Source organism: Dermacentor andersoni, chromosome 10 (genome assembly GCF_023375885.2).
Source record: "Dermacentor andersoni chromosome 10, qqDerAnde1_hic_scaffold, whole genome shotgun sequence".
Classification (NCBI taxonomy): Eukaryota; Metazoa; Arthropoda; class Arachnida; order Ixodida; family Ixodidae; genus Dermacentor; species Dermacentor andersoni.
In genome coordinates, this window is record NC_092823.1 from 120,492,590 (window position 1) to 120,518,043 (window position 25,454).

At 47.5% G+C, this 25,454-nt stretch overlaps 1 protein-coding gene across 1 annotated transcript; it reads left to right on the forward strand.

The window, feature by feature from the left end:
* Positions 1–155: 155 nt before the first annotated feature.
* Positions 156–19,229, forward strand: LOC126543666 (uncharacterized). The gene is made up of 7 exons (XM_050190773.2): positions 156–258; positions 8,546–8,572; positions 10,538–10,744; positions 10,821–10,967; positions 11,893–12,050; positions 13,259–13,558; positions 14,485–19,229. The coding sequence occupies exons 1-7, from the start codon at positions 156–158 to the stop codon at positions 16,066–16,068; spliced, it is 2,526 nt and encodes an 841-aa protein (XP_050046730.1). The 3' UTR covers positions 16,069–19,229.
* The last annotated feature ends 6,225 nt before the right edge of the window (positions 19,230–25,454 follow it).

A 25,454-nucleotide genomic window follows, 5' to 3' on the forward strand; every position in this document is an offset into this window, starting at 1 on the left:
GTTTGGGGCCACCATCATCGCCATCGTCATTAAGGTCCGCGTGACACCCTGCTGCCAGAGCGAGCTCTCCCGTAGCCTGCCCCATACACTGAGGGACGCACACCGTTCATCGGACGTCTGGCCTATCACGTAGCTGCCTTCTTTATAGCGCCTCCATGGAGCCGGTGCCATTGCAGGAGTCCGTGCACGAGCAACACACCCACTTAGACGAAACAAAGGAAAAGCACGAAAAGAAGAAACGCCACAAGAAGCGAACAGGTGAGGAACCGCAGGGCCTCGCTAGAAGAAGGCTCAAGTTGACCATCGCATGTTTGGTCAAGTATTGCAATGGGTGTCTAAGAGAAGATTTAAAATGTCATTAAACGTAGCGCAGCAGACAGTAGGACATTTCTTTTTACCGATGTCCCGCTCGCGGTGACGGACGCTAGGGTCTATGAATTACTGTGCTTTTTTTTTAAATAACCAAAATACCTCAGTTCACTCTCTGATTAGTAACTTCAAAACTGCATTACCTTTAAGGAGCCCTCAGCCACTCCTTATCGAATCGGAGAAATGCATTTGCATTTAAAAGAGGCTTCTTTCAGAAATACTTCGCCGCAAGTAGTGATTCAGTGCGTTCAGCAGAAGCGGAGTTACTGTCAATCAGATACGCCCTTCGCGGTTCTTCCTTGCCTTCCTCAACGCCTTGCACTGCGAAGGCTAGAAGGAGCGGGCCGTGCCCACAACGCCTCGCCTACTGGCGTCACCGTGGACCGCAGTTCAAGTCTGATTTTGAATGTTAACGTAGACGCCGCTATCTTCCGATTTTGGCACCTGCGACGCGCCAAAGCCAAAGTAAGCCAAAAGGCGGTTGTCCTCAGCGAGCCGCAATGCTTTCAGCGAGTGGACTCGTCGCTGCACCCCGCGGCGGCCGCGGTATTGACGCTACGTAGCCATGGCCTCCGACGTCGCACTCGCGACGCCGGGGTGATCACGGAGGCCCTGCATTTGTAGCAGACCGCAGTTACATGCAACTGTAGTGCGTGTGCGCAGCGTTTACTTTATGCACGACTGGGATTCAGTGCATGCTCGCGCTCATACGCTCCAGTGTGACCGCGCTACCTCATGCGGTCCGGCTTTGTCGTTCACCAGCTTGACCGACGGATAGTAGTCACATGCAACTTGTGCATTTTGAAGCGCAATCAATAAGTCTGCCAAGGCGTTCAACCAGGAGTGGTCAGAGTGAGTGTGCACTGGCAAGCGTGCGTGTAGTCCGTCCTTGAATTTTGAGTGGTTCGAGGCTACTTGAGCATTCAAAGCTAGCCGAAATTAGCAGGAGCCGACGGCTACGACAATGATAAGCAGGGTGGCCAAAAGTTAATTCCTACGTGGACGACCGAGGCAGAGCGTGAGCAGCCTATAGTCTGCTTCCTCCGGAAGTAACTATTATCGAAATTCAACCGCACACTTTCGCTTACTTCAGCCGGTTTATTAAACTGCGTCGATAAATACGCACAGTGGCCGTAGGAAAGAGGCCCACTGACCCAAACACTCTTCTTTATTGACGTCAGCTGTTAGCCAATAGCAGCCGGGTATGGGAATGTGCTGTGTTACGAAATAAAGCGTCCAGAAAAGCGTGGGGAGCCGGCTTTTGTTGATAAGAGAGCGCTTCAGAGAAAGGTGAACTCACGCCCAGCTTGCGAGCTCCGCGCGCCGCGCGCGACTACAAAGCTTGGCTGAGACGTTCACAGCAGCGTATCCTATCGCCGGATTACGTTTCTTTCACCAAGCCCGGGGGCGTGGTTCAGGACCCCGCTAATTCACTTTTCTTTGGCAACCTTTGTACGCATACATTTCCAAAATTTAGGCCAGCTAGTCGGCAAAGGGTGCCAGTTTTGCAGGAGTTATGTAACTATTTCACTATAGTTTTGAGAAAGAGGCACTCAAGAAATGCTCAAAATGCCATGGTTGTTCCAGTGAATTTTCCTTGGCTATACAAGGCCGCAACGTGCAGCCTACTCTTCCTTTTATGTTATAGCTAATGACGACAGCGTTCAATAAATAAAAGATGGGGACAATAATGATGAAGACGATGAAACGTCATCTGAAGGAAATGCTTAGTCATTCCTGAGCTGACTTCCTCAGATGAGTTTATCGCTGAATCTTTACAGCTCTAACAAATGCAGTGAAGCTCTAGCGCGTATAATTGGGGAGATGAGGCTTTAGTTTCGTCTCCGTTAGTATTATCAACATCTCGAGAGCATAGTCTACTGCAAGACAAAGGCCTCACCCAGTGGTGTCCAGGTGACCTTGTTCTTTGTTAGCCGACGCCCAATCGACTACTGATTTCAGATATATCATAGTTAAAATTAAGGAATGAGCGCAGCAGATAACTGACGGTCTATTATATAAACAGTGAAAGGAAAAGCTACCCAAGAACAGCGCAAAGCTATTCATTTGTGCTTATACGGACTTCTCGGAGAGGTCACAGTTACAGAAAAAATTTGTGCTCGTAAGCAAATCAAACCCAAGGCCAAGGCCTTCGCTGGGTGATCGTTCTATTTAGGCTAACCAAGAGGCTAGCAGTTGTCACCTTGTGCTACTCCTAAGTGAATGACAATATCGCTATTTCATAAACTCCTTCCTCTTAGCGAGCTACAGCCTACCTGATTTGCCTTAGACAAACCTTGTGGATGCCGAGGAAAGAAAAACGCAAGTGAAATGCTGCGGATGTTTCTATGCTGTGATAAGATTATCAAACTCGAGAGTTCCATCAGTAGCTAGCTGTTCAATGAGCCTCTCAAGTGCCCTAATCAGAATTGATGGCAAAATGAGCGTCACAAATCGGGTGCTCTTGACGCTTTAAGCACAACTCAACTATCAAAAGGTGGCCTGGCTGGTTGCCAGGCTGCCACTGCGGAGCCTGTAGGCGTGACTCAGAATTTGTGACCATTTTGGGAGTATCTAAGACTCCCATCCTGGTCGCTATGTCGAGTGTAGTGGGAGCTATATCTGAACTGTCAGGTCATAAGTGTCTCGCAGAGGTTGTGATACATGCACACCCATGGGCACTCATCGCTATCGTTCGGTGTTCTTTGGTCGGAATGAGATGCGATAAAAGGAGGTCGGCCTTCTTACGATGAGTGAACATGTCCTAGAAAGTGCATTAAGATAACACTCAATGCTCTTTATGTTAAAATTGATAAATACGTTCATATTTTACAGCTGGAAGCGGAAGGAGTAAGCTGCCTGCAATTTCTTTTTGTTCATTTGTCCTTCACTTTTTGAACGTTCTTCCACGTAGAAACTGTGTCGCTTCTTGTAGAGACTTTGCAACTTTATCCACACTTAGCTTTAATCTGTGGAATCAGTCTTAACTTCGAAACATTAGCCAACGTGTTTTATCCAATCGTAACATTTCTGGTTATTGAGGGAAATGTAGCAGCCCACATTGCGGTAAAACGTTCGGAAGTCACTGTAGTAGATGTAAATTAGGTATTATCCTGCGCGGCCGCGCAGAAAATTCAGTGCACTCGCCAAACCCCCGTGCATGGTGCCACTTGGTTTTATGCCCCACGTCTACGTTGCGATATATTTTTAAAGAATATTTTTACCGCACCCCTGGTTTTCCATAGTTTCGCTTTTGTGTACCTAACTCGAACACGCGCATGAGTTTGTTGGACTTTTCCTTCAGCATGGTTTCAGTTAGTTTTCTGATTCACCCTTGTGTCCCTGTTGTTCTTCACTGTCACAACAACGTGACAATATGGTGGTGTATAATTTTGTGTATAAATCATAGTAAAAAATGTCGAATGTATTCGTGAACTTTGTGAACCAAAAATGCGACTTTGTACGGGACTTTTAAACGTTAAGCGCAAGATCTGTTTTTCTAAATGGTTAGAATAAAAACGCGGGTTGCTTCGTGGGTTCCTTGGCGTAGGTTTGGATATACAACGAGACGATAAGTTTTACAGTTCTCACTAAAATAAAGCATCGTGCTTACGTAAGAATCAGATTTTTTTCTTCTTAGTGTACAATGTTATCTAAAGATGAACAAAAGTGAAGATGGTCTGTGAAGGTTGCAATGTGTCGAGGAAGGCAGTCCTAGTCTTTTGATATTTTGTGCAGAAATGAGTCGTAAAACAAAGGATATGGATGTTCACGCCATGCATGGTCACAACCTCTGACCATGATGTCCGCAGGGAGATTCGATTCGCCACGCAGTTCGTGAACAATCTCACTGCGGTGTAGTGCGAGTAACTGCATCTTGCAGAACTGGCACGGTACGTCCTGCACTGGTCCCGCACTACTACTCCCGCAAATGCTAGAAATGCAGTGAGTTTGCTCCGCCCTAAATCTGCACCACGTGAAACGAATGGAAACTTGCACACGAGACAGTGTTTCACTGGTGCAAGAATGGTCGAGGTGTACAACTTCTGGATTCTTTTTTATACTACTAAACGGTAACCATACCACTGACACTTCGACCCTCTTCATTTCCAACAGGTCACGCTTATAGATAGATCATGGGCTTTGCTTAGAGATCACCCTGCCAACACTGTTTTGAGTACTCCTTTTTCCAAGAAATAGAGCTGGCTGACAAAGCCCTTCTGAACAAACAGTAGCATAGTATCTCTCACCATTTTTAAGTGCATCGCCATTGAAATATTTTTTTTTCACTTCTGTATTTGTATTTTTCTAGTTGTTTCTCCACATCATTGGTACTGGAGCAACAGCAATTCTGCTATGTAGGATTTTTTGGTAACATACGTTTACCAACTTCAATAACTTTTATAAGATTGATATAGTTAAAATTATAAAGAACTAGTTCAGGTACTGCAGTCCAGTTGAATGGACCTCATATTCGTCTCTCATAATATCTGATAAGTGGACACGTTTCTTCACTCAATTTTAAGGCCCGGACCCCCAGAGCCCCCCAACGGATGAAGTAGATCCTGCGGTCGATGCTGGTGGGTAAAACTTTTGTGTGTACGAAATGTGATTGGTGTGCATGCATTCAATATACTCCTCCTGGCCTACGCTGAACACGCGACATTCTGTACCCTGAATTTCTTTTGTGCGTGTGTGTGAAAAACAAAGTGTGGCATACTTCTTTTTCTGTTTCTCGCCTTTATTGTTATTTTGCAAAACTGCTTCATGGACTGCTTCTTTCCTAATTTGACAGAAAAATATAACGTTGGAGTAACTTTTACTTTATAACCTACAGCAATTTTTATACTGAGGGACAGGTCATTTAGATCGCACAAGTACGTACATAAGTACGCTACTTAGAACATATGATAAGCGACCAGACATCCTGCACTGACATTTTTTTTATTAGCCTGCCTGGTACAAAATAAGACTCATAGTGGACGCATATAAACATCATCTCTGCCAGCACATATATATAGCCATGCAGTGAATTGTACGGGTGGCCCGTTGAGCAGCTGCACTTCTTTTTCCTTCGTAATTTACACTAATTGGCTCACGCATATGAAATCCTTCCGCCTGCACTTGCGTAGGTGCTCAGGCTGCTCAAAAATGTTACTTTAGAATGCTAAACGAACAAAAAAATTTTATTTCCCTCACAGTATTGAAGTCAAAATTTCGTTCTGCTAAAACCAAGCAAAAACAAAAAACAGCGTTAGAAAAAGAATAACTTCAAAAAAATTATTGTGTTTCTTGAAAGTAGCTTTGTATAGTAAAAACAGAAATTCTCCAGAGCTTGCGGGTATATATATACACAGGGAAATATGCGCTATTTCAATAAGTGTTTTAATTAGAGAAAACTTGTTCTGTCCTCTGTTATGTCAAATCTCCATCGTCCTGTGAACCTCAGTTTTGTTTGGGCCTTGCAGAAAAGCGACACAGGTCGAAATCGAGCCGACGTAAGTTGAGTGCACGAGTGACGCAGCTCTTGTTTCTACCACTTCGACGCACGTCTTATTGCTCGCACGAATAGAAGCACTTCCCGAATCAATCCCGCGAACTGCGTCTCATGTGCAGTCGGTGGGGTTTCTTTCCAAACTTTCTAACGCACTGCGCCTATACAACTTCTGCAGACCGGCTCAGCCGCGTATCGGTGACGGCTCCAGCTAAAGCGTTGGCATGGAGAGTACTGCTGCCCATATGAAGTTTCGCTTTCGAACAGCCGACGTGGTTGATGAAGTTCGCCTATAAGGAGCAATTAATAGTCCGGCGTTTTCGAACGTGCCAGTAAGCCGGCGCGAAATCGGATACGTCACGCCGGCGACGCCAGAATCGCCGCAGATTGGCCCTCGTGATTGTTCCGCGCGTCGTACGTGGCCCGGAGGAGTGAGGCGATCAGCTGTTTTCGCAGCGCATGCGCAGAAGTGCGCGCAAACTCGGCTCGCTTCTTTCAGTGCATGCCCCCGAAACTGTGGGCCATCATGCATCCGGCCAGTCAAGCTGGCGTGCGATGCAGTCTGGTCTTTCGGCTTCGGCGTGAGATAGGCCACGTTCTCTTCCTACGAGGACCGCGCCAAAGCGCGCCAAACGGCACCGGTCACGCTGGACTGCGCCGGACGCTGGACTGCGCCGTGCGCATGCACACTACGCTGGAGCTTAGCTTACGTGAACCGTTTGCGTAGACGTGTCAGCGCTTCCATTTCTTATACCTTTGTGGTCTAAGTGCTGTTTTATAGCGAAGCTTGTTTTGTATCTTGCCGTGATTTTGCGAATTCTGCTGTCTTGCCGAGTACCCGCAGCAACTTGGCCTAGTGGGCGTGTGCCACAGGCAGCAACTTGGCATGCCCCAACAGACAACTTACTGCTGGCTGCTATCTGTCAGAGCAGATAACTTAGGCCACTGTGTGTGGGCCATTTGGTATGCGCCCGAAGACAAACCCCCGGCACTGGATGCGTACCACTTCTTGACCAGTCCCCTATAAAATGGGTGCGCGCCGCTGTGACAAAGGGGCACGAAGCGTCAAGCATATTTTGATGTGCCGTACGTCTCTGTGCATATGCCTCTCAACATCCTTCTCAGGGCAAGCATGGTACACCGTCTTCATCTCGTGACGCATAAAGATAACACCTACTGGTGACGAGACTGGGATTGTGTTATCAGCCACTGCTGCTTCCTCGCTTATACAAGCTTCGCGCTATTTAGGTTTGCAACAGTGCGCAAGATCTGTGCGTTTGCCGGTGTAAAAAAACACGTATGTTCTATACAGCTGAAGGAGGAAAGAAAGGGAGAAAAACAGCTTTTCAAAAGCGCCTTTTTTTACGACATGAGAGAACCATTTGGCATAAATGTTGTGCACTGCAAAGAGCTTGTTGAAACTTTCAAAATTTCAGAGACAATTGTGTTAGCGATAGACACAAAATACCTGCGATATTTTTTGTGCTGCGGCTGTGGCGCTTTGTGCACCGTACATGCTGGCCTCCATAGATACAGTTCAGGCGCCAAGTCTGAGTTGAGACAAAGTGGGAGCTTTTTTTTTTTTAATATTGTGAGAATCAGTGATCTGCAGCGCAAAGTCCACATGCTTTATAATTAGAGCATCTCACACTTTCATTTCACCAGTGAGTTTCGGCTTTGCTCTTCGCCTTCTCGAATATTAATTGTGATTCTTTTAGTAACCACATGACCAGAAAGGACTGTTAAAGAACACGCCAAATGCGAAACTAGGATACGCAATAAATATTTACTTTACTGCCCACTTATTGCTTTCTTCTGCTTGTTAAGTGCAAAACAGGCAACAATATTTTCTTTCGTCTTTCTTTCATTCTTTCTTTCTTTCTTTCTTCGTTTCTTTCTTTCTTTCTTTCTTTGTGTTTTTGGTTAGGCCGTTCGCCTGTAATCGAACCAGCTAACGAAACAAAAGCACAGGCACTGTAGGATGCTCACCTAGAACTGAGTCTCATATCCCCTTCAGTCACCAATTATATTCAAGTGTGGATAAGTGTGTAAAATTTACATCATTTTATGCCAAGGTGCTGGAGGATGGAGGTGAGAATGATTGTGCATTTTATAGAGAGCTACCATAATTACATGGTAATTATGTATTATTTATCGTACGGTCAGCAATGCTGCGTGTCTTCATTAAATATATTTAATCACCCACTCGAATTACATTCAGAGGTTAATTATTTGGCACAAGCATTGCAACAAGGGAAAAACATTTTTCGAAATTACTACCGAAACGTCCCACTTCAAACGTCCCGCCAAGCACGGTATTGCCTTCACCAAAGCAGTCGTCTAAAGCGATAAATTTCTCTCAGAAGTGAAGTGGGTGTACTTTAGGAAAGCAGGATGTTCAATTTACTCAATGCTTAATGTTCGTTGTCTATTCCTTGCAACCACGGCAATGTAACGGCAAAAATAAGCCGCGCCCACAAACGCGTAAGCCGCGACTGAAGGGCATATACGTACAGAATATTCATCCTCCAATACGTGAAAGAAAGCTGAGCGCGAGATACGCCTGTTCATGTATTACTTTCGTATTTTCGTAGGCACTGTCGCTTATTTGGTGTCAATGCTTAGCTTCATGCGGCATGCGCAGCCAAATTATCGTACGTTCTTTTTCTTTCTCCCGCGCAGGAAAGCACCGCGACGCTGTGGCGTCAGGTAAGGCAAACACGCACTATAGTGTGCGCTTACCAATTACATAAGGTAAACACGCAAACTCAACCGAACACTCGGGGGCAAACAGTAAATCAGTCCGGAAAGATAACGTACTCTTTCACAGCACTACTTTCGCCAATTTCGTACAAAGGGTTGATTACTAGAAGAAAAAATAATGACCAAACTATCTTTTTCATTTTAAATTTCGCTCGATACCTTAGTGCCTCTACGTCCGCGTGACGTCACAGATTTTAATACTTATTTCCTATTCGGGTAGTCGCGGCTCTGTATATGTACTGGAGACTTGGTGTGTTCAAACCCTGGCTCTTTTAGAACACAGTGTAAGTCATTTTTGCTGATAAGAAAATTTCCATGGCCGAATGGGCACCGCCAAAGTTAACATGACGGTAACGACCGGCTAGCGCGGGAACTTCACGGTGGTGTCACCAACAGTCATCCACTTTGCGTCTTTTCTAGCTTATTAAGACTGCCCTCACGAGAAGGGTGTCTTCCTTCGTATTCTATAAGAGTAGTTTATTAATATATCTTACCTAACTTTCTCTGTAATGTCCGTTTAAATTTAAATCGTTATCGATAACTTCCAAACGGAACCTAGCTACACTGCATGGCAGGCGAAGTGCTCGTCCAACATCTACCATTTTCGACAGTACGGAAGTGTTATTTCTGTATACTCTGAAATAGCACCAAGATGTAAATGTCTCCCTCTTGTCAGCGTCTATTGCGTTTCTATGTTAGCATGCACAGCCTCTAAGCAACTTCCGGATAAGCGCTCTGGAACAGCGCAAGTTGCAATACCTTACAAATATATACAACTCTCCAGCTGGCACATCTTACTGTGCAGTTAGAGTATTTGACAAATAAGCTTTGTATCTAAGTACAACAAGGATGCTAAGTACATGCGCCCAACGCAATAGACACGTTCCTTTTATCTGAATACACCGGGAACATATTATACCTATGGTCAAATACGGCACAAAAAAAATTAATTTTTCCTTGGCTTAATGTCAAAAATTTATGACCGGAAGTTTTCTGGGGTGTTAGCACACTATTGCAACGGCACGAATAAGAGGGTCCGAATTCGAAAACATGACATTATTTCACGTTAGGAATAATAAAAGTGTGCAGAAGACATGGACAACATGAAAGACGTATGATACAAACACACTCCCGTTTGATATCGTCCAAAGTGACATTCGACTGGTATATGGAGCTAAATTTGCTCTGCTTGCGGGTGATTACACCGGACGTATACCACGCGGGAGCTACATCAACTCTCTGAATTTAGGATTAAAATTAAATTCCAGTGTTTTACGAGCCAAAACCACTTTCTGATTGTGAAGCTTGCCGGAGTGGAGGAATCCGGAAATTTCAACCACCTGGGTTTTTTTAACGTGCACGTAACTACTACGGGTGTTTTTGCCTTTCACCCCCATCAAAATGCGGCCGCCGTGGCCGGGATTCGATCCCGCGACTTCGTGCTCAGCAGCCCAACACCATAGCCACTGAGCAACCATGGAGGGTCTTTGAATTTAGGATGAAGTAAATGCGATTGTAAATGTGCAAGCGACGCAAAAAGAATAACAAGAAACGCAAGCACGAGGAAGACGAGATGTGTGCCACTAAAAACTTATTCCCTTCACAGAATCACATTTACCTTCAACATGAATTCAAACGCGAACAAGCCGAACACTTTGAGCACGCCGTTTGAAAGCACTGTGGAAGCTGGAGGACTCCTTAGACAGTAAGAGGGCCGAGTGCCCTTCGAGATGCGTTCATCCGCACCGCGTCATCTGCTCACTGCCGCAGTATACGTAATACGCGATATACGACGCGCATGCGCAACATGGTCCTAACGTGTGACGTATCGCTGTAAGGTATCATGTAGCAAGCAGAAATAAAACTCTCGAATCCCGCAAGTAAACACGCGTTTGCACGTATTTTTCTCAGTTTCGCCTAGCCATCATGACGAAGTGTTGTCGGACGCAAACGCGAAAGGCGAGACGGGGAGTCCATTGCAGCAAGAGGCTCAGTCTCCCCAAGCACCACAAGAACAACCGCAGCAGCAACAGCTGTCGACCCAACCGGCTGCCTCAGGCAGCAAGGAATTACAGGAGCAGCATCAAGTCGGGAAAGAACCAACTCCTGCCGACAAACGTGAGTCTGAATAGCGGTCACAGTTTTGCACCTGTAGCTAGTCTAACGAGGCCACGTAACGGAAAAAAATATGCAGATCCATTGCAGCAAGAGGCTCAGTCTCCCCAAGCACCACAAGAACAACCGCAGCAGCAACAGCTGTCGACCCAACCGGCTGCCGCAGGCAGCAAGGAATTACAGGAGCAGCAGCAAGTCGGGAAACAACCAACTCCTGCTGACAAACGTGAGTCTGAATAGCGGTCACAGTTCTGCACCTGTAGCTAGTCTAACGAGCCCACGTAAAGGAAAAAAATATGCAGATCAGAAGCACATATTGAAATCTATGAGAAGCGATGCTTAAGCGTAAACCCAAACTCAAGAAGGGGAGGCGACCGATGGAGTAGAACACTGTAGTAGAAAAGTTACAAACAGGGACAAGGTTCCTGAGAAAGGCAGGCATACATTTCCATGGGTGGGCCTATCTAAGTCAAAGGCCGCCACGTCAGTCTCGGCAGGTTAGTCTTAACGGGTTAAGAGGGTGACGTCACGTGCGGTCGTTGTCGGCGGCTGGGCCGTAAAAAAATGAGAGACAAAAAAAAATAAGCCCTGTCATTTGAAGTTTCTAGGCATGATTTCTAGGACGTTAAAATGCGGTGTTCAGTGACTCCGCCCGGCATTATCTCACCCCCAGCTCACTCAGGAAGCCTTTGTCTTTCATCGACTTCAACTGGAGGTTGAATCGCCGTCCAACTTGTTTTTTTTTTTTCTTCACAGCAGAAACATCAAAGCTCAGATCAAGTAGGGCAGCCTCCACGCGCGAGTTCGACAACCGGAATGCACTGAAACGATTTCACGTGGCACCACGAAGGTGTTTACTGTACCGCAAGTGTAGTCCACGGACTCCGAAGAACAGAACCCGCACACACAGTTTTATGTGCATGTGTTTCGTTCTCCCTCCGTGTCCATGTAATAGTCCATGTGTACGACGAACGCCCCGATGAACAAGCTCCGAATCTCAATCCACGTTGCATTTGTGTGCTACAAGAAATGCAACATTTGTTTACTAATGCCACGGAACTTAGACTTTCGCTCTGTGGGTACCACAGGCCGATTTCTCTGCCCTTCTTGTGTAAGCCAGAACATGGCTGACGTGTGTGTCTCATTCGCAGCTGTAGCGGAAACTGCAGACGCCTCTATCCGCCCGAGCTTGGTCGCCATATTTGCGGCCTGCCTGCTTGCGGTCATCGCGATCTCGATCAGCGTTGTGATCTTCAACTGGTTCGGCCGCAGTGTAGGGGAAGGCTGCGTTTACACGGCATGCAGGGAGGTAAGAACTTCCGTTCACAGGCTCCGAAATCAGACGGCGCGCGAAGATAGCGCTCGCCACTTGATCGCTTAGTCAATGCATCGCTCTTGTTTGTTTGACTGCTCGGTATAGCAGGTGACACTTTATGAGGAGACGGCGGTGGCATACCCGTCTCTTGGCCCCTCGATCCTTCTTTAAAGAAAGAGTAAAGATAATCTCTAAATTGCTTATTTCGATCACGTAATCACTCGAAATTTTATTTTAGTATATTAATGTCATTAGCATTTTTAGGACCCAACCTTTTTCCTTCGCGCCAACTTCGATCACTGAGTATGTGCAAATGGGCATGTGCCACTGAGTGTGTGTCGCTCTTCGTAATAACCATCATAACGTATTTAAAAAAACACACCCAAATAATTTCGCTGTGTAAGCGGGAGAAGACCATACGAAGCCGGCTCCTACAAGACCAGCAATAGGCCGTCCAGCAGGCTCGCACAGCGGCCGCCAGGTATTCCCTGTCGGCCCCTGCGTGGGAGATGCCCACTGCGCGCTGACGTGCGTCCTGCAGGACTTTCATTAAAGTTTTTCTAATCCAATCCAAATAATTTCGCCCATCCTCTTCTGAAGATGGATGCACTGACAACTTTCGTATGTTTTAGGCGATTCATTGTTCAAAGCGAAAATTAAGGTCAAAATTCTGTTGTGTTAAATTTCCCGTATAAACGCGAGCGACGGTACTTCAGTGTGACGTAATGGAAGAGGTGACAAGAACATACAGGTGCAAATATTTGCATCAGTGTGAGGCACGTGTGTACTGTAGAAAAAAAAAAAGGTTAGCCAATCAGCGCATTGTAATGGAATATGCCAAGATATCCTAGAACTGCAGGGAACGTTCGCCTTCCAGAAGCATCACGGTTCAATGCTGACGGTGGAATTAAGTTCAGTCAGCGGTGAAGATAAGCGAGAAAATTTCAGAGTAATGGTGGAGAAAAAAAAGAATACAAGAAATGCGGATTGCGATCATCACAGGCATATGTAACTGCATGAAATAAAGAATGCAGTAGATCGTACTACATTACGTTATGGTAACACATAATAGCTCACACAGGCAATTTATCACCACTCCGATTCCAAGAGAATGTTGCCAAATATTGTCGTGAACGAGGCAAGATTAAATGCGAAGTGTAGGAACGTTCTACAATGCGCGAGTAATTCTCGACCCGTCACAGGTGCTGGAATACATGGAAGCCATCGTGGACAGGAAGGTCAAGCCATGCAACGACTTCTACGGGCACGTTTGCGGCCACTGGCTCTCACGGGAGACCTCGCCAACGCCGACGCCAGCGCCGCCAACGTCTTCCTTCATGGCGGATGTTCTACGAAACTACACCGCTAGGAGGCACCGCGAGATGATGGCGCGCGAGTCGTGGGCTGAGCCCGCCGACTCGGTGTCACGTTACTACGTGTATTGCGTCGCCTACAACAGCGTCCCGAGGACCCTGCAGGAAACAGTGGAGAAGCTCTTTAAGGTGACGCTGCTATGAGGACGCAGTTGTCGGTACTGTGCATCATGGACAGATTGAAGGTTAATCACTCGCCAGATCGCTTGCGCCTGTTTGTATATAAGCGTATAGAATAAGCCAGGTATTCTTGGACTAACCGCTAGAACTCCACAGACAATGACGACAAGAAAATAATGTCGAAAGTTAGGTGTTACCTTTATAGAATGCCAGACCCAATGACACTTGGCTGTGTGCGTGTGCGTGTGTGTGGGTGTGTGTGCGTGTGTGTGCGTGTGCGTGTGTGCGTGGGTGTGTGCGCGCGCGTGCGCGTAGCAGCTGTTTCTGGAGCACGTAACATCTGAATACTTTTTTTGTATCTGCAATTTATGTCTACAGCTGCGACGAGCTGCATTCATGACGCAACGTCCAAAAGTATCTTTAGGTTGCGTTCGTCCTGGCTTATCGAATTTCGTTAACGCTGCAGGCACTTATCTCTCCGTGACCATCGGCCTACAGTTAATCAACTTTGTCGTACGAGCTGCATGCATGGCGCAAAGTCTTTAGCTTGCAATCTTTCCGGCTCATTGAAGTTAATTAGCGCTGCAAACATTTATGTTTGGGACCATCATTCCGCAGTGCATAAAATTTGCAGAAGTAATGCTACTCTTCGCCTTAGCATGGGCGTTCTTGCCGTATTGCTGCATGAAACCTGGTGTTTCCCCAGAGATAGCAGCAAGATTACCAATTGTAAACACGCAGTTTAAAGCATCGTTGTGGCGTATGGCGCAAGTCTTAGAACATTCACATTTAGAAAGTTTACCAATGGGATAATAGAGTGACCGCAGTTTCTCGCTAGCGGTAGACAGACGTTTATAGGTACTTACATTGTCAGCGCATTTGCCTAATAACTTGCTTCTGTTCAATCTAACTCAAATGGAATCGTTTTGCCACAGGTCACTGGCATAACCCCGGCACCATGGCAAAACATTTCCATGGATGCTGCAGTTGCCAACCTCGTACGGCTGACCTACGTCTATCGGTTGCACTCCCTCTTCAGGATCACTACGCACAAAGACGATTTCCATACCTACTTAGAAATAGACAGGTGGACTTCCTTCAAACGCCGGCTTCCCAACATCGGCAATGACAGTCAAGATAACGCGTTTCTCGAATCCGTGCTGAATACCATCGCAGGCAAAGACGTCAGTGCCACGGTGGTCAAAGAATGCTTGGCTCTCGATGATAGCATCGGGCTTAAGGAAACGCGGGGTCACAATTCCTCGCCAGACCCAATTTCAGCCGACGATTGCACCGAGTTTCCGCCTCCGAAATGGATTACGCTAGTCAACGCTGTTGAAGACGCACCAAAGTTGCCCGCCAACGTTACTGTCATCGGGAGAGAATTCAAAGATGCGTGCAGCGATATCATGTCCGTTTTTCTCCACGTCGAAATGCCCGTAAAGGCATTGTACCCATTGGCACTGGTGGCGGTCAACGTACTGAAGCTCGACTACATGCTCGCCTCAGGTTCGAAGCTCGAACCGGAGCTGGTGCAGAAGGTCTGCCATCAGGACACCATGGCCGTCTTCAAACGCCTCTGGCTACCATCCTTGACCAAGGTACTGTCCATCTCGTCGGAGACCGCCTTAACCGTGGGCAGCTACTTCTCGGTCTTCAAGACGGCGATGGAGCAGCGCATCGACGACGACCTCAAATGGATGAGCGAGGTCGACCGTGAAAGCACCTTGTTGAATGCGAAAGAGTTGCAGATATCCATGTTCAGCAATAGCTCCCTGTCTGAGGAGGAAATTGGCGACAGCCGCTTCAACCCGAGCTTCGGTATGCGCAAGAACGACTGGATCTTCAACAAGGTGACCGTGCTGAAGAGGCTCAAGCTAGCCGACGACGTGGACGACGACGCGGACGCGGTGCGAGACGACGACGAATACGCGAACACCGTCGAGGTCGAGCTGGCTGTCGACCCCGCCGCTGGCAAGATCACCGTGCCGCAAATGTTTGCCATCCCGCCGGTGTTTTTCAGCGATCTGTCGGGCGCCAGCTACCCCAACATCGCACTGCTTGGTGTCCAGATGGCGCGCAAGATGCTGGGCCTTCTCATCGGATCGCAGGCCGCCGGGTACTCGTGGTCTAACGAGACAGCGACTGCTTACAGCGCCCTACGAAAGTGCTACGCCAACCGGTCGGCCGCATTTCACGCACCTCTGGAAACTGAACAGCAGTTTGACGAGGCCGTCGCGGCAGCCCTGGCGATCAAGCTGGCCTATCGATACAGGCCGTTGATGGGAGAGGGCAGCTCAGTAGACGACCCTAAAGTTTCATCAGAGGGCCTGTTCTTCAAACGGGCTTGCCTTTCCCTCTGCGCTGGCGGGCAGTTGCGCCAGGACTTCAATTCCTTGGAGAGGGACGTCGCGTCAGCTGCCTGCACGCTTGCCGCGTCCAGCATGCCGGAGTTCCACAAGACGTTCGGTTGCCGCGATCGGGACCCTATGGCGGCACCGAAGCTGTGCACATTTTAGACTTTATTAACTTGTCCGCTGACGTACACGCCACTTCGCCAGACGATCTAGGATACAGTGCTGGACCCATGACCCTCATGGGTGTTTCGTTTTCGTACGTGATTATCGCGTCTGAGAAGAGGGACAAACGCTTTTCGCTGATCTGCTATTTTTCCTTTTTTTATTATTCTGCACGCAATTCCCGTTGTCCTTTCCACGAGGCTTTCTGACATTTTATGACCGCACGATATCTGACCCTAGTACCGGCGTTAGACATACGGTGGCGATTCTATGCATGATTTCATATATGTGATTGTGTTAAGTTTTCAATTGCGAATGAAATCGTCCTCTATGAATAGGCTCGTTACAAAAGCGGTTATGTATGTAAAAGGAGATTTTAGAAATTCTTGTAGTAGTGTAAAGACGAAACCACCCAGTCAAGCCGGTAATCTCAGTAGCTTTTGGTGGGTGCTCCTTCCTTGTATGCGTTTCAGTCAAAGAGAATATTTTCGATACTGTCAGCTCGAGCGGTTCGCTTCTTGGTTTAGTGAGAATCACCTGATTGTGCGGGGAAGCGGGACTACTTAGAGCAGCTTGATGCAGTGTGTGTTTGTCTTTTGTTGAAGGAATACTGTACATGCGATTATCAGCGTTTATCTGGGCAAACAACTAGTAATTTCCTGTCAAAAGTAAACCTAAGCAGCATCGTTTAGCCACCACCAATTTTGTTTCGATATCGAATAATCGATAAATATGCACTTCGACGCAATTCCGATAACTTTCACTATAAAAAAATAAAAAACGACACTTTCTTGAAGTGTCCCGCCTCTAGGGCATTTAAATAGTAACACATTACTAGCAAGTGCGTCAAGAATCGTTGGACATTCTGTTGTTGACCACTACCATGACTATTTAACGCATAATATCATTGTTGTCAAAACAAAACATTCTCTAGTAAGAATTCTAGGCAGTCTGAGCATACAAGCAGTCTGACAGCAACGTCACAGCCTTCAAGCACCTTCGTCCAGCGAAGTGATTCGTCTGAGGCTGGCACGTTCGCTTCGTAGAAAAAAGCGATGGTAATTTGAATCGCAGTTCTCCTGCGAAACAAAAAAAAAAAACGCTGAAACTCCTCTGGTAGTTGTCTAACTATGCGTAAGCATTGTGCAACTTGCTCACATCCACGAAACCCAGTGTCATTACCATTGTTATGGAACTTGATCCGACCAGTATAAGCCCCTAACAACCCTCATCGTTCGTTGACATGTTTGATAGCGAATATGATAACGCAGGTTTAATTAAGATAGAGCTAATTGCGTCACTATAACCCACGACCGTTGGTGTTAAGGTGAACGTAATTAGCCACATGTAGTGTTGTTGAGAGGTAATACGGGCGGGAAGAAACTGAGTAGATAGGACAGACACTCACTTGCAACTGAAGTTTAATGAAAGTTTTTCCAGGCAATGGAGGGCAGCACATGCCCAGTCAAAAGACTCATACAAATCTCAAGCATAATCACATGCAAAGAACACTAACGCCCAAGGATATATCTAATATTTTTATCCGTCGAGGCAACTGACGGGACACTGACACACGTGGCAGATTGGCCAGCCTCAATAATTTCTCTCGCCAGTCTGTCATTACACTTGTTTAAATTGGATGCATTTCTAAATAGGTGCAACCACAATCTTTGATGTGTGCAGGTAGCTGCATACCACCCGCAACAGCCTTTGAAGACACCGAGTGCTCTCTGAGTCGGTCGTTTATACAGCGACCCGCTTGGCCAATGGGAACTTTACCGCAGTGGAGCGGAATCTGGCAAACGACCTCCGTGGCGCAAGTCACTGAGGTCATTTACCAGACTTGCGCCGTTGAGGTCGTTTACCAGATTCCGCTCCGCTGCGGTAAAGTTTACATTGTCCAAGCGGGTCGCCTGTTCTTTTGTATGGCATGCTTCCATCCGTTCACGTGCAGTTTGGTCTTTGCTTTTACCTAAAATTTTAATCTTTTGGAAACTCGACTCACACAAGCAATCGATGCGGTGGACAGGCAAGTGCGCCAGGTCGCCTTTCTTCAAATTTTCGCTCGTATTCCCTGATTAGGTGTCGTCTTTCTGTATGTGGTACTATGGTATGGTACTGTGGTATGTTACTGAGCCACATTGTTGCGGAAACTTTTTCACGCCCTCGGGGATGTCAGCATGGTCTCCGATATAGTCGCTCGAGGACGACCGATTTTGGTTGGCCGAGCTTCTCTTCAATAGAACATGCCTTTCCCTCTGCGCTGCTAGGAAGCTGCACCAGGATTTTCAACTTCCTACACGAGGAGATATAGCACAAGCGTTACCTGCAGGCTGCACGCTCGCTATGTGCAGCATGCCGCAGTTACATTAGGCGTTCACTGCAGAAATATTGCTCTAATAGCGGCGTCTAAGCAACGTACATTTCGGAGTAAGTATTAGATCGTTTTAATAAGCAGCTGCAGAATGCCCTGCTGCCAAACATTCTGGTCACGAAAACATTTTCCGGGGTTTTAGTTGGTTCAAAACCATCACTGACCAAACAGCCCTTCAATTTGATCTTAACCGGGTGCAAGAATGGCGTGATGTTTGGTTGCGGCGTCACGTCCCCAAACCTGCCTGCGCCTACCTGAAAACGTGAACTTTCGACGCCACGATGCACACAAACGTACTCTTAAATTTTGCTTACAGTAAACCTTTCTGGCAACGTTACTACGTCGTTGAGCCACGTCTTAGCGATTTTAGTGACGCAGGCGTAATACTGGTACTTTATAGCCAACACTGCGCTTTTGTGACTCTGCACGGCAGTACATGGTCCGGTTCTGACGCCTGCATTAGCCTTCACGGCAACGACACGACGTGCAATGTAGTCGCCGAACCAGGCGTACGTAGTCAGTTCGACTGGCATGTGAAGTTGGTGTTTAAAAGACTGGTCCTGCTGAGAGTAAGCAAGTTGGCGAGCCCAGCTTATTAAACAACGTTTGGTGCTAAATCAAGCAAGGACATGCGCACTAATCTGCACTGTCATAAGAGAAAATACTCTCGGCTTCTTATCAAAGATATACGACACGTATTCGCTCCATAATCGCTTTTCCTTTTCGGATCGTTGCACACGGCATCGAAGAACTTCTGTAAAGTGCAATGAACAAATAATACACACCGAATTCTAACTTGCGCTACATCAAATATAGAAAGAGAAGCAGACTGAGCAGCATGAAACCCATGATGTCAAGGACGCATACGTGGCAAAGGAAAATGCTTTATTGAATTTCGTTCATTCATAAGAGCAGGGGACTGGTGACTGAATAAAAATGTTGCAGTCAACGTTGTCGCCAGCCATTGCGGCTCGTCAATTTCACGAATAATACGCTCGTGGCCGCAAAACGGCGCAGTCTGCAATACATTCGACACAGTTTACGCACAGAGACAGTCTGACATCAATGTTGCAGCACTTTTAAGCACATGTCTAAAAAATATCGGCCACAATCGGAGCCGCCGCCGCCGCATGGTAAGGCCTTGTGTCTGAAACCCTTGTACAGTTCATGCACCTTTGCCACAGTGCTCTTTCCAAGTCTTTCCTTACAGAACACATGACAACGAAAATTTTCTGGCTATTCACAAACGTCACGTGTATTTTGCACTTTAGCTTTCATTAAAAGAACCTTCCATTCCCCCAATGTAAGCTTACAATGAAGCCTCTAAACGATAAGAACAAATGTAAAACGGCAAGTACAACCAAGTATGTCGACAGATACACGTACATCTGATAGCTTATTTCGAAAGTGATCGTCCAGGCTTGGTCATCAACTCGTGCGATTCTCAACTGCCGGTTATGCTGACTGGATAAGCTAGTACTGCAATCGGTCCTCCCATTGTCAGCTTTTTTTTACTAAATACGTCAGTGTTGCACTTCTTGACACTGAGGCATGCCTGCTGCATATAGCAAACGTACAATGGCCCATATACGATACTCCAGCAACTGCAAAGATAAAAGCGACACCTCGTTTCGCGTGTGTTCCACAGTCGTTTCGCTAGCACATCACACTGAAAACTTCCTGCTTGGTTTCGTAACTACTCAGCATTCCGATCTTTGCGGGAGCGCTTTCGAATAAACGAGAAAGACCGCCACAATTGCGTCAGAGCATTAGGCGAAGTCAGGGAGCCGTCCTTTGAAGACTTCACATCTGGTAACGCTTCAGAGTGTTGTGAAGGTGATGGCTGCATTATTACTTCCGACACTCCTGGCGGAATACACTGTTCGCCGCCTTCCGATGGTTTTCCGAGCAAGTCGTTAGGTGAAGTGTCTTTTGCCGGTGACTCGGGATGCGGTCCCAGACGTCCGCTTTGCGAGGAACACTCATTTTCTGAAGCGGTGGCTCCTAACGCGGATGGTGGCTCGACGGGACGCTTTCCCAAAGCCGGTGTCGAGTCCTTCCCAAGCCCACTGTCCTCCTCACGCACGACAGCTTCCGCGGGTGGTGGTGCTGTGGACGGCACTGAGCGGTCCACTCGACTCCGGTCTTCCGTAGAAGATGGCGTCAGCCTTCCCGTCATGCCAAAACCAGTTGGAGTCGAAGGATTTCCTGAAGTTTCAGTTTGACTCGTAAGTGGCGATTTTTCAGAGCAGGGCCCAAGATCGTGGTTTCCAGTGGCGTGACCCGCCCCTCCGTTCAAGTCACGCGGTTCTCGACGGGCGCCGCCAAATCCTCTAGGAAAACCGCCGCGCACTCGTTTTGCCGCAGTGCTGACGTAGTCAACTTCTTGCGGGGAGTTGCGTCGTTTTGAACTCTGAGAATGCCGTGACGTAGGCGAGTTCATCATTGACTGAATGATGCAAGACTGCCACGAGCGATAGAAGTGCGCTTGCTGTGTGGAAGCATGGCCGTGGTTGGCGCAGGTGTGCTCATTTTGCCAGGAGTTCCCGTATCGTTGTGGTGAACTTTGCACGTTTCGCTGCATGGCTTTCGTTTCCTCGAATAGACTGCAGGCGTCCTGTGGGTGACCCTGGGACCCCTCCGACGCAGCATTAACTTTGGTCATGTCCACTGAATACCTGAGTTCTTGCGAGAAAGTGTGAGTGAGTCGAGCTAAGCACTCGACAATCGAAGCAAAGCTGTGTAGGAGTTTGCCGAGTCTACGCACTTGCAGCGTAGCGCAAGGTGCTCGGGTCTGAGAGTTTGAAACCTCTTCTGCAAAACTGTCGATTTCATGCTTAATCTGCTCTGCTCGCTGCTGAAAGGTCTTGACTTCAAGAACTGTCTGGACTTGCTGAGGGAAATTCTCGACCTCTAGTGAGAACTGCTGTAGTTGTTGCAACAAGGAGCGAACTTGTTTTACGAGGCTACCAACTTTCGAATGGCTTAGCGGCGCAGGTCGCAAGCTGCTTGGTTTTTGCGGTGGCGACAGCATTATTTGTGGCCCAAAACGCTCACTTCTTTGAGTGCCACAAGACACGCCGTCGAACGACAATTGAACTCTCTGGTTTCCGTGGTCTTCATTTGGGCTTCCTTGTTCCAGGTTATGCAGCTTCAACTCTATGTCATGCTCATCGGCTGGTGCAAAAGACAACATTGGCCTTCTTGAAGCAACAACCAGTTTGATTAACTGAACAATATTACGTAGAAGCTGGGGATCATTAAGAAACTTCCAAGCATACGCGTTTGCATTTCTTTGCATACGGAGCAGTCTTCCAGTAGGGGCTTCAATTACTTTTCGGACAGCAACTCTGCCTGTAGGTGTTTTTATGCCCAAGATATCATAGTCGTCCGTTTGCAGAAACCATTCGTCAGGAAAATATATTGCGTGCTCTGGGGGTGTGTCTTGGCGGGTGAGCAACCTGGCAATGCTGCATGAATCTTCTCGACACGCAAACGTAAATGAAGACGACGTCGGCAATAACTCGTTTCCTTGCATCTGTGCTCCCTGGCCGTAAACGCCTCGGGCAAGTAGTTCCTCGTCAACGACGTTATTTTCGTGTTCATGAAGTCGCCTCGATGATTTGAGGCATGCCCTCGGGAGAAGGGCCTGCTCGGAATTTGAAGAGGGGGGTTCTAGGTGGGAGCGAGGCATCGCTTGGTCATGAATAGCCAATGGCGAAGCGCAGTTATTCGTAACTCCAGGATGTATCATTCGTTTAGGAAGTGCGCTTACCACCGCTGTCTCCGGTGACATTTTCATGAGCGTTTCCTTTGACATGCAACTTGAGGGACTTGCGGTATGACTTTCTGTGTTGCCGGAATTGAAACTATAAGCAGGGTCGACAGTCGAAGGTTTTACTGCTGTGTTCATCGAGGCACATTTGTCTTCCTCGAGAATTTCAGCGATGGGGTACGTTCCTGTTCGGCAGAAAACGCAGCTCGGTGGACAAGGTATACGTTCGCTTCTCATTCGCAAGAAGCGCTCCGCATCAGCTTTGTAGCGCAAACTCTCCATTGATGACGATGACGGTTCTAGCATATCCGGCATTCGAAAAGCGTCTGCTACATTAGTCATATCCATGGAATACGACGGCAACAAGCGTAGCAGTGACGCGCCCCAAGCACTCTTCCCTGGATTTTCGGACACCTGACGAGTAGGTAATGAAGAAGAACTTGGTAGATTGCGGTTCTCGCTTAGAAATTTAGACGACGACGGATTAGAAGGAGTGGAAGAAATGGGCACTTCTTGCGCTGATGTTAAATTCAAAGTACGCACCGATTTCTGGTGACTCTGTGCGTGAACTTCGCTCGCTGCTTCGGTCGAGTGATGTGGGCCTGAGTGCCTAGCTTCTGTCCACAGCCCCGTTGACTCCGACGGGCCGGTGGGAGGGTCCTTCAGGTCTCGACGTCCATCTGTGCAATCGCCTTGAGGCCCTTCCTCTGCGACAGTGTTGTCAACGTTGCCTGAATGGTTTGAGCCTTCTTGTCTCTCAGCCACTGTGTCACTGTACGCTGAAACAATGTCTCGCACTTCTATGGTCTCGTCTGGAAGCATTGAACTCTGGCATCGCAACTGAGTAGTGGTGCCTGCTTGCACGCTCGCCTCGAGGTCTTGGTCATCCTGGGAACAGTCTTGGCCGTGGACATTGCCTTTTGGAGTTTTGCTCACCTTCAGCGGTGACACTTGGGGTTCGCTTGTGATAGCCGAATCCTTGAAACTTGGTTCAGGATAGGGATGCTTGCCGTCGCTGCTGAGTCCGTGGTCTTCAGTTGGAATAGATGAAAGCTGCGTCCGCTCATTTTCTTCCCGTACAGGAACTTTTCGAGCCTCGTGATGCGCGGTGCGAAATGCACCCTGTGTGTTCTGCTGACTTTCGTCATCTTCAACGCGAGAAACCTTTGCGGACTTCTGCTCCTTTTGGCTGGGTGAGTTGCCCATGGCTGAAGATGGACGGCGGCAGGCAAAGTGCTCTAACCTGCGTGATCACTCGTTTATATGAGCATCGAATAGACTGGGCCACCGCCTCCTGGTTCAGTGACGTCTTAGATTACTAATGCTGCTGTCATCTTGCGGAAAGAACTTCGTTGCATCACGCTACGCTTCATATCTATATCAAAAATTTGCCACTTCCTTTCTTAACGCTTCATCAAATGCATGCACGTGGCTCAATAGAAAACCTGCAGCACGCATGCGCTATTATAGTCGGTTGGTTGGTTACCAGGTACCTGGCGAAGATTACTGCGTAGCATCTGTTTTTATCAGCTTATCTTGAGTCGTGTTTGTCCCTACGTTTGGTAATTCAGTACGCGCCATTTATGAGCAAGGGCCATACAACTGACAACACTTTCAATTGTCGCAAAAAAATATTCTTTTTATACGGCTGTTGGTTCGGAATAATGAACGAACGCACAGCTAATTGCAAACATAACCTAAGAACGTATAATATTCCGTCCTTTTAGCAGCGTGCATTGCGTTTTTTTAACTACAAGCATAGATTTGCCTTTGAGCGCAGGGTATCGTACCACCACTTTCGCATTGCATTGATTACAGATTGTATATGCTGGGGTAAAATGTATTACGCACTCAGTGAGCAGTATCTGCGCGCAAATAAAATGTGGGCGTAGTCGAGCTTTATATGGCAAGGGCAAGAAACAAGTCGGCGGAACTACGCGGCTTTTTTTTTTTTTTTTAGCTTCATCGCAAATGGATAAAAAAAAGCGGACGGATATCAAGTTTTGACAGCACACGAAGGTGCTGCTGTTGTCGTCTCAAAAACATGGCTCGTAGCCCCAGGGGCGATTCGTCACACTGATATCCTTGAAAAGTGCATCTAACAAAATATCAAAAGGGGCACGGCAAAACGAAGTCGAAGCGTATTACTAAATTACCGTTGCGAAAACCAAAAAAACGGGAACTCTTGTTATGCGATGACGCTTCACAAGCCAGGAAAGACGGGGAAAAAAAAGAAAGACGACGCCACTTCGAAATCCTCGGACCGACTCACCGTCACCTCACAGATGTCGGCGGCGTCTTCTCGAGCCCAGTGAAGCTTTGATCGGTAAAGATTAAGTCAAAAATGCAAGGGGTCCTCGAGGACAGCAACCCGACGCTTTATACCAGGATGTGCCACAAGTGCAGTGGGTCTCTGCCGCTCTTCAATCGCCAACTTGGGTCACTAATTAGGTGTCATTGAGTGTGCGTCAAGCAAGGGAACAAATTCCCAGCGTCCGCAAGCACCGGTACGTCATGCTTCTCGTCTCGGAGGCCATGCGTGGACTTCTGGGCAACCCCACTAGATGGCTCAGCTTTTCAACCAAAAGGAAAGAAGGAGAGGCGCGTGAGAGAGAGAGAGAGAAACAACTTCATGTAGTCGCCTGCAGAACGACACCATGACTAAATGGCGCCGTGACGCGGGCCCTGACGTCTTCTCAGCGGGTGGTCTCTACTCAACTCCAGCGCGTGTTACTCCCGCGGTCGCGTGAGAGGAGCCTCGTTGCCGCATGACGCGTTTCTCGGGCGTTCGCACGCACGTGCGCGCCACGCATTTCGGAAGCCATGCCCAGGCTTCGTGGCAGTGGCGCTAGATGGCGCCGAGTGTTCCTGGAGAAGAGTGAAAGAGAAATCACCACTGCAATACACGCCTCATAATTACTCGTTTCGACGGTGAGAATACGTTGTATCGCTACACATATTCCCTGCTAAACGCAATTACAGACGACAGTCATCTTAAGATAGGTTCCGCTCCATTATTTTTTTCGTGATGGTTATGCTACTTGCTCCGTTGTGATTACCCAGGGTGAAATTCTCGGAGTTATGCTGAGTCATTTCTAACGAGCGGAATTGTTAAGGCGTGGGTCCCGCTCTGAAGCACCGCATTCGAGTTTTGAGCGAACGCCTAGTGCTCTGGGTACATCGAAAATTTCAGGAAAGAAGACACTCGGGAGAAGTAACGTCGAATTTACCCTAGCA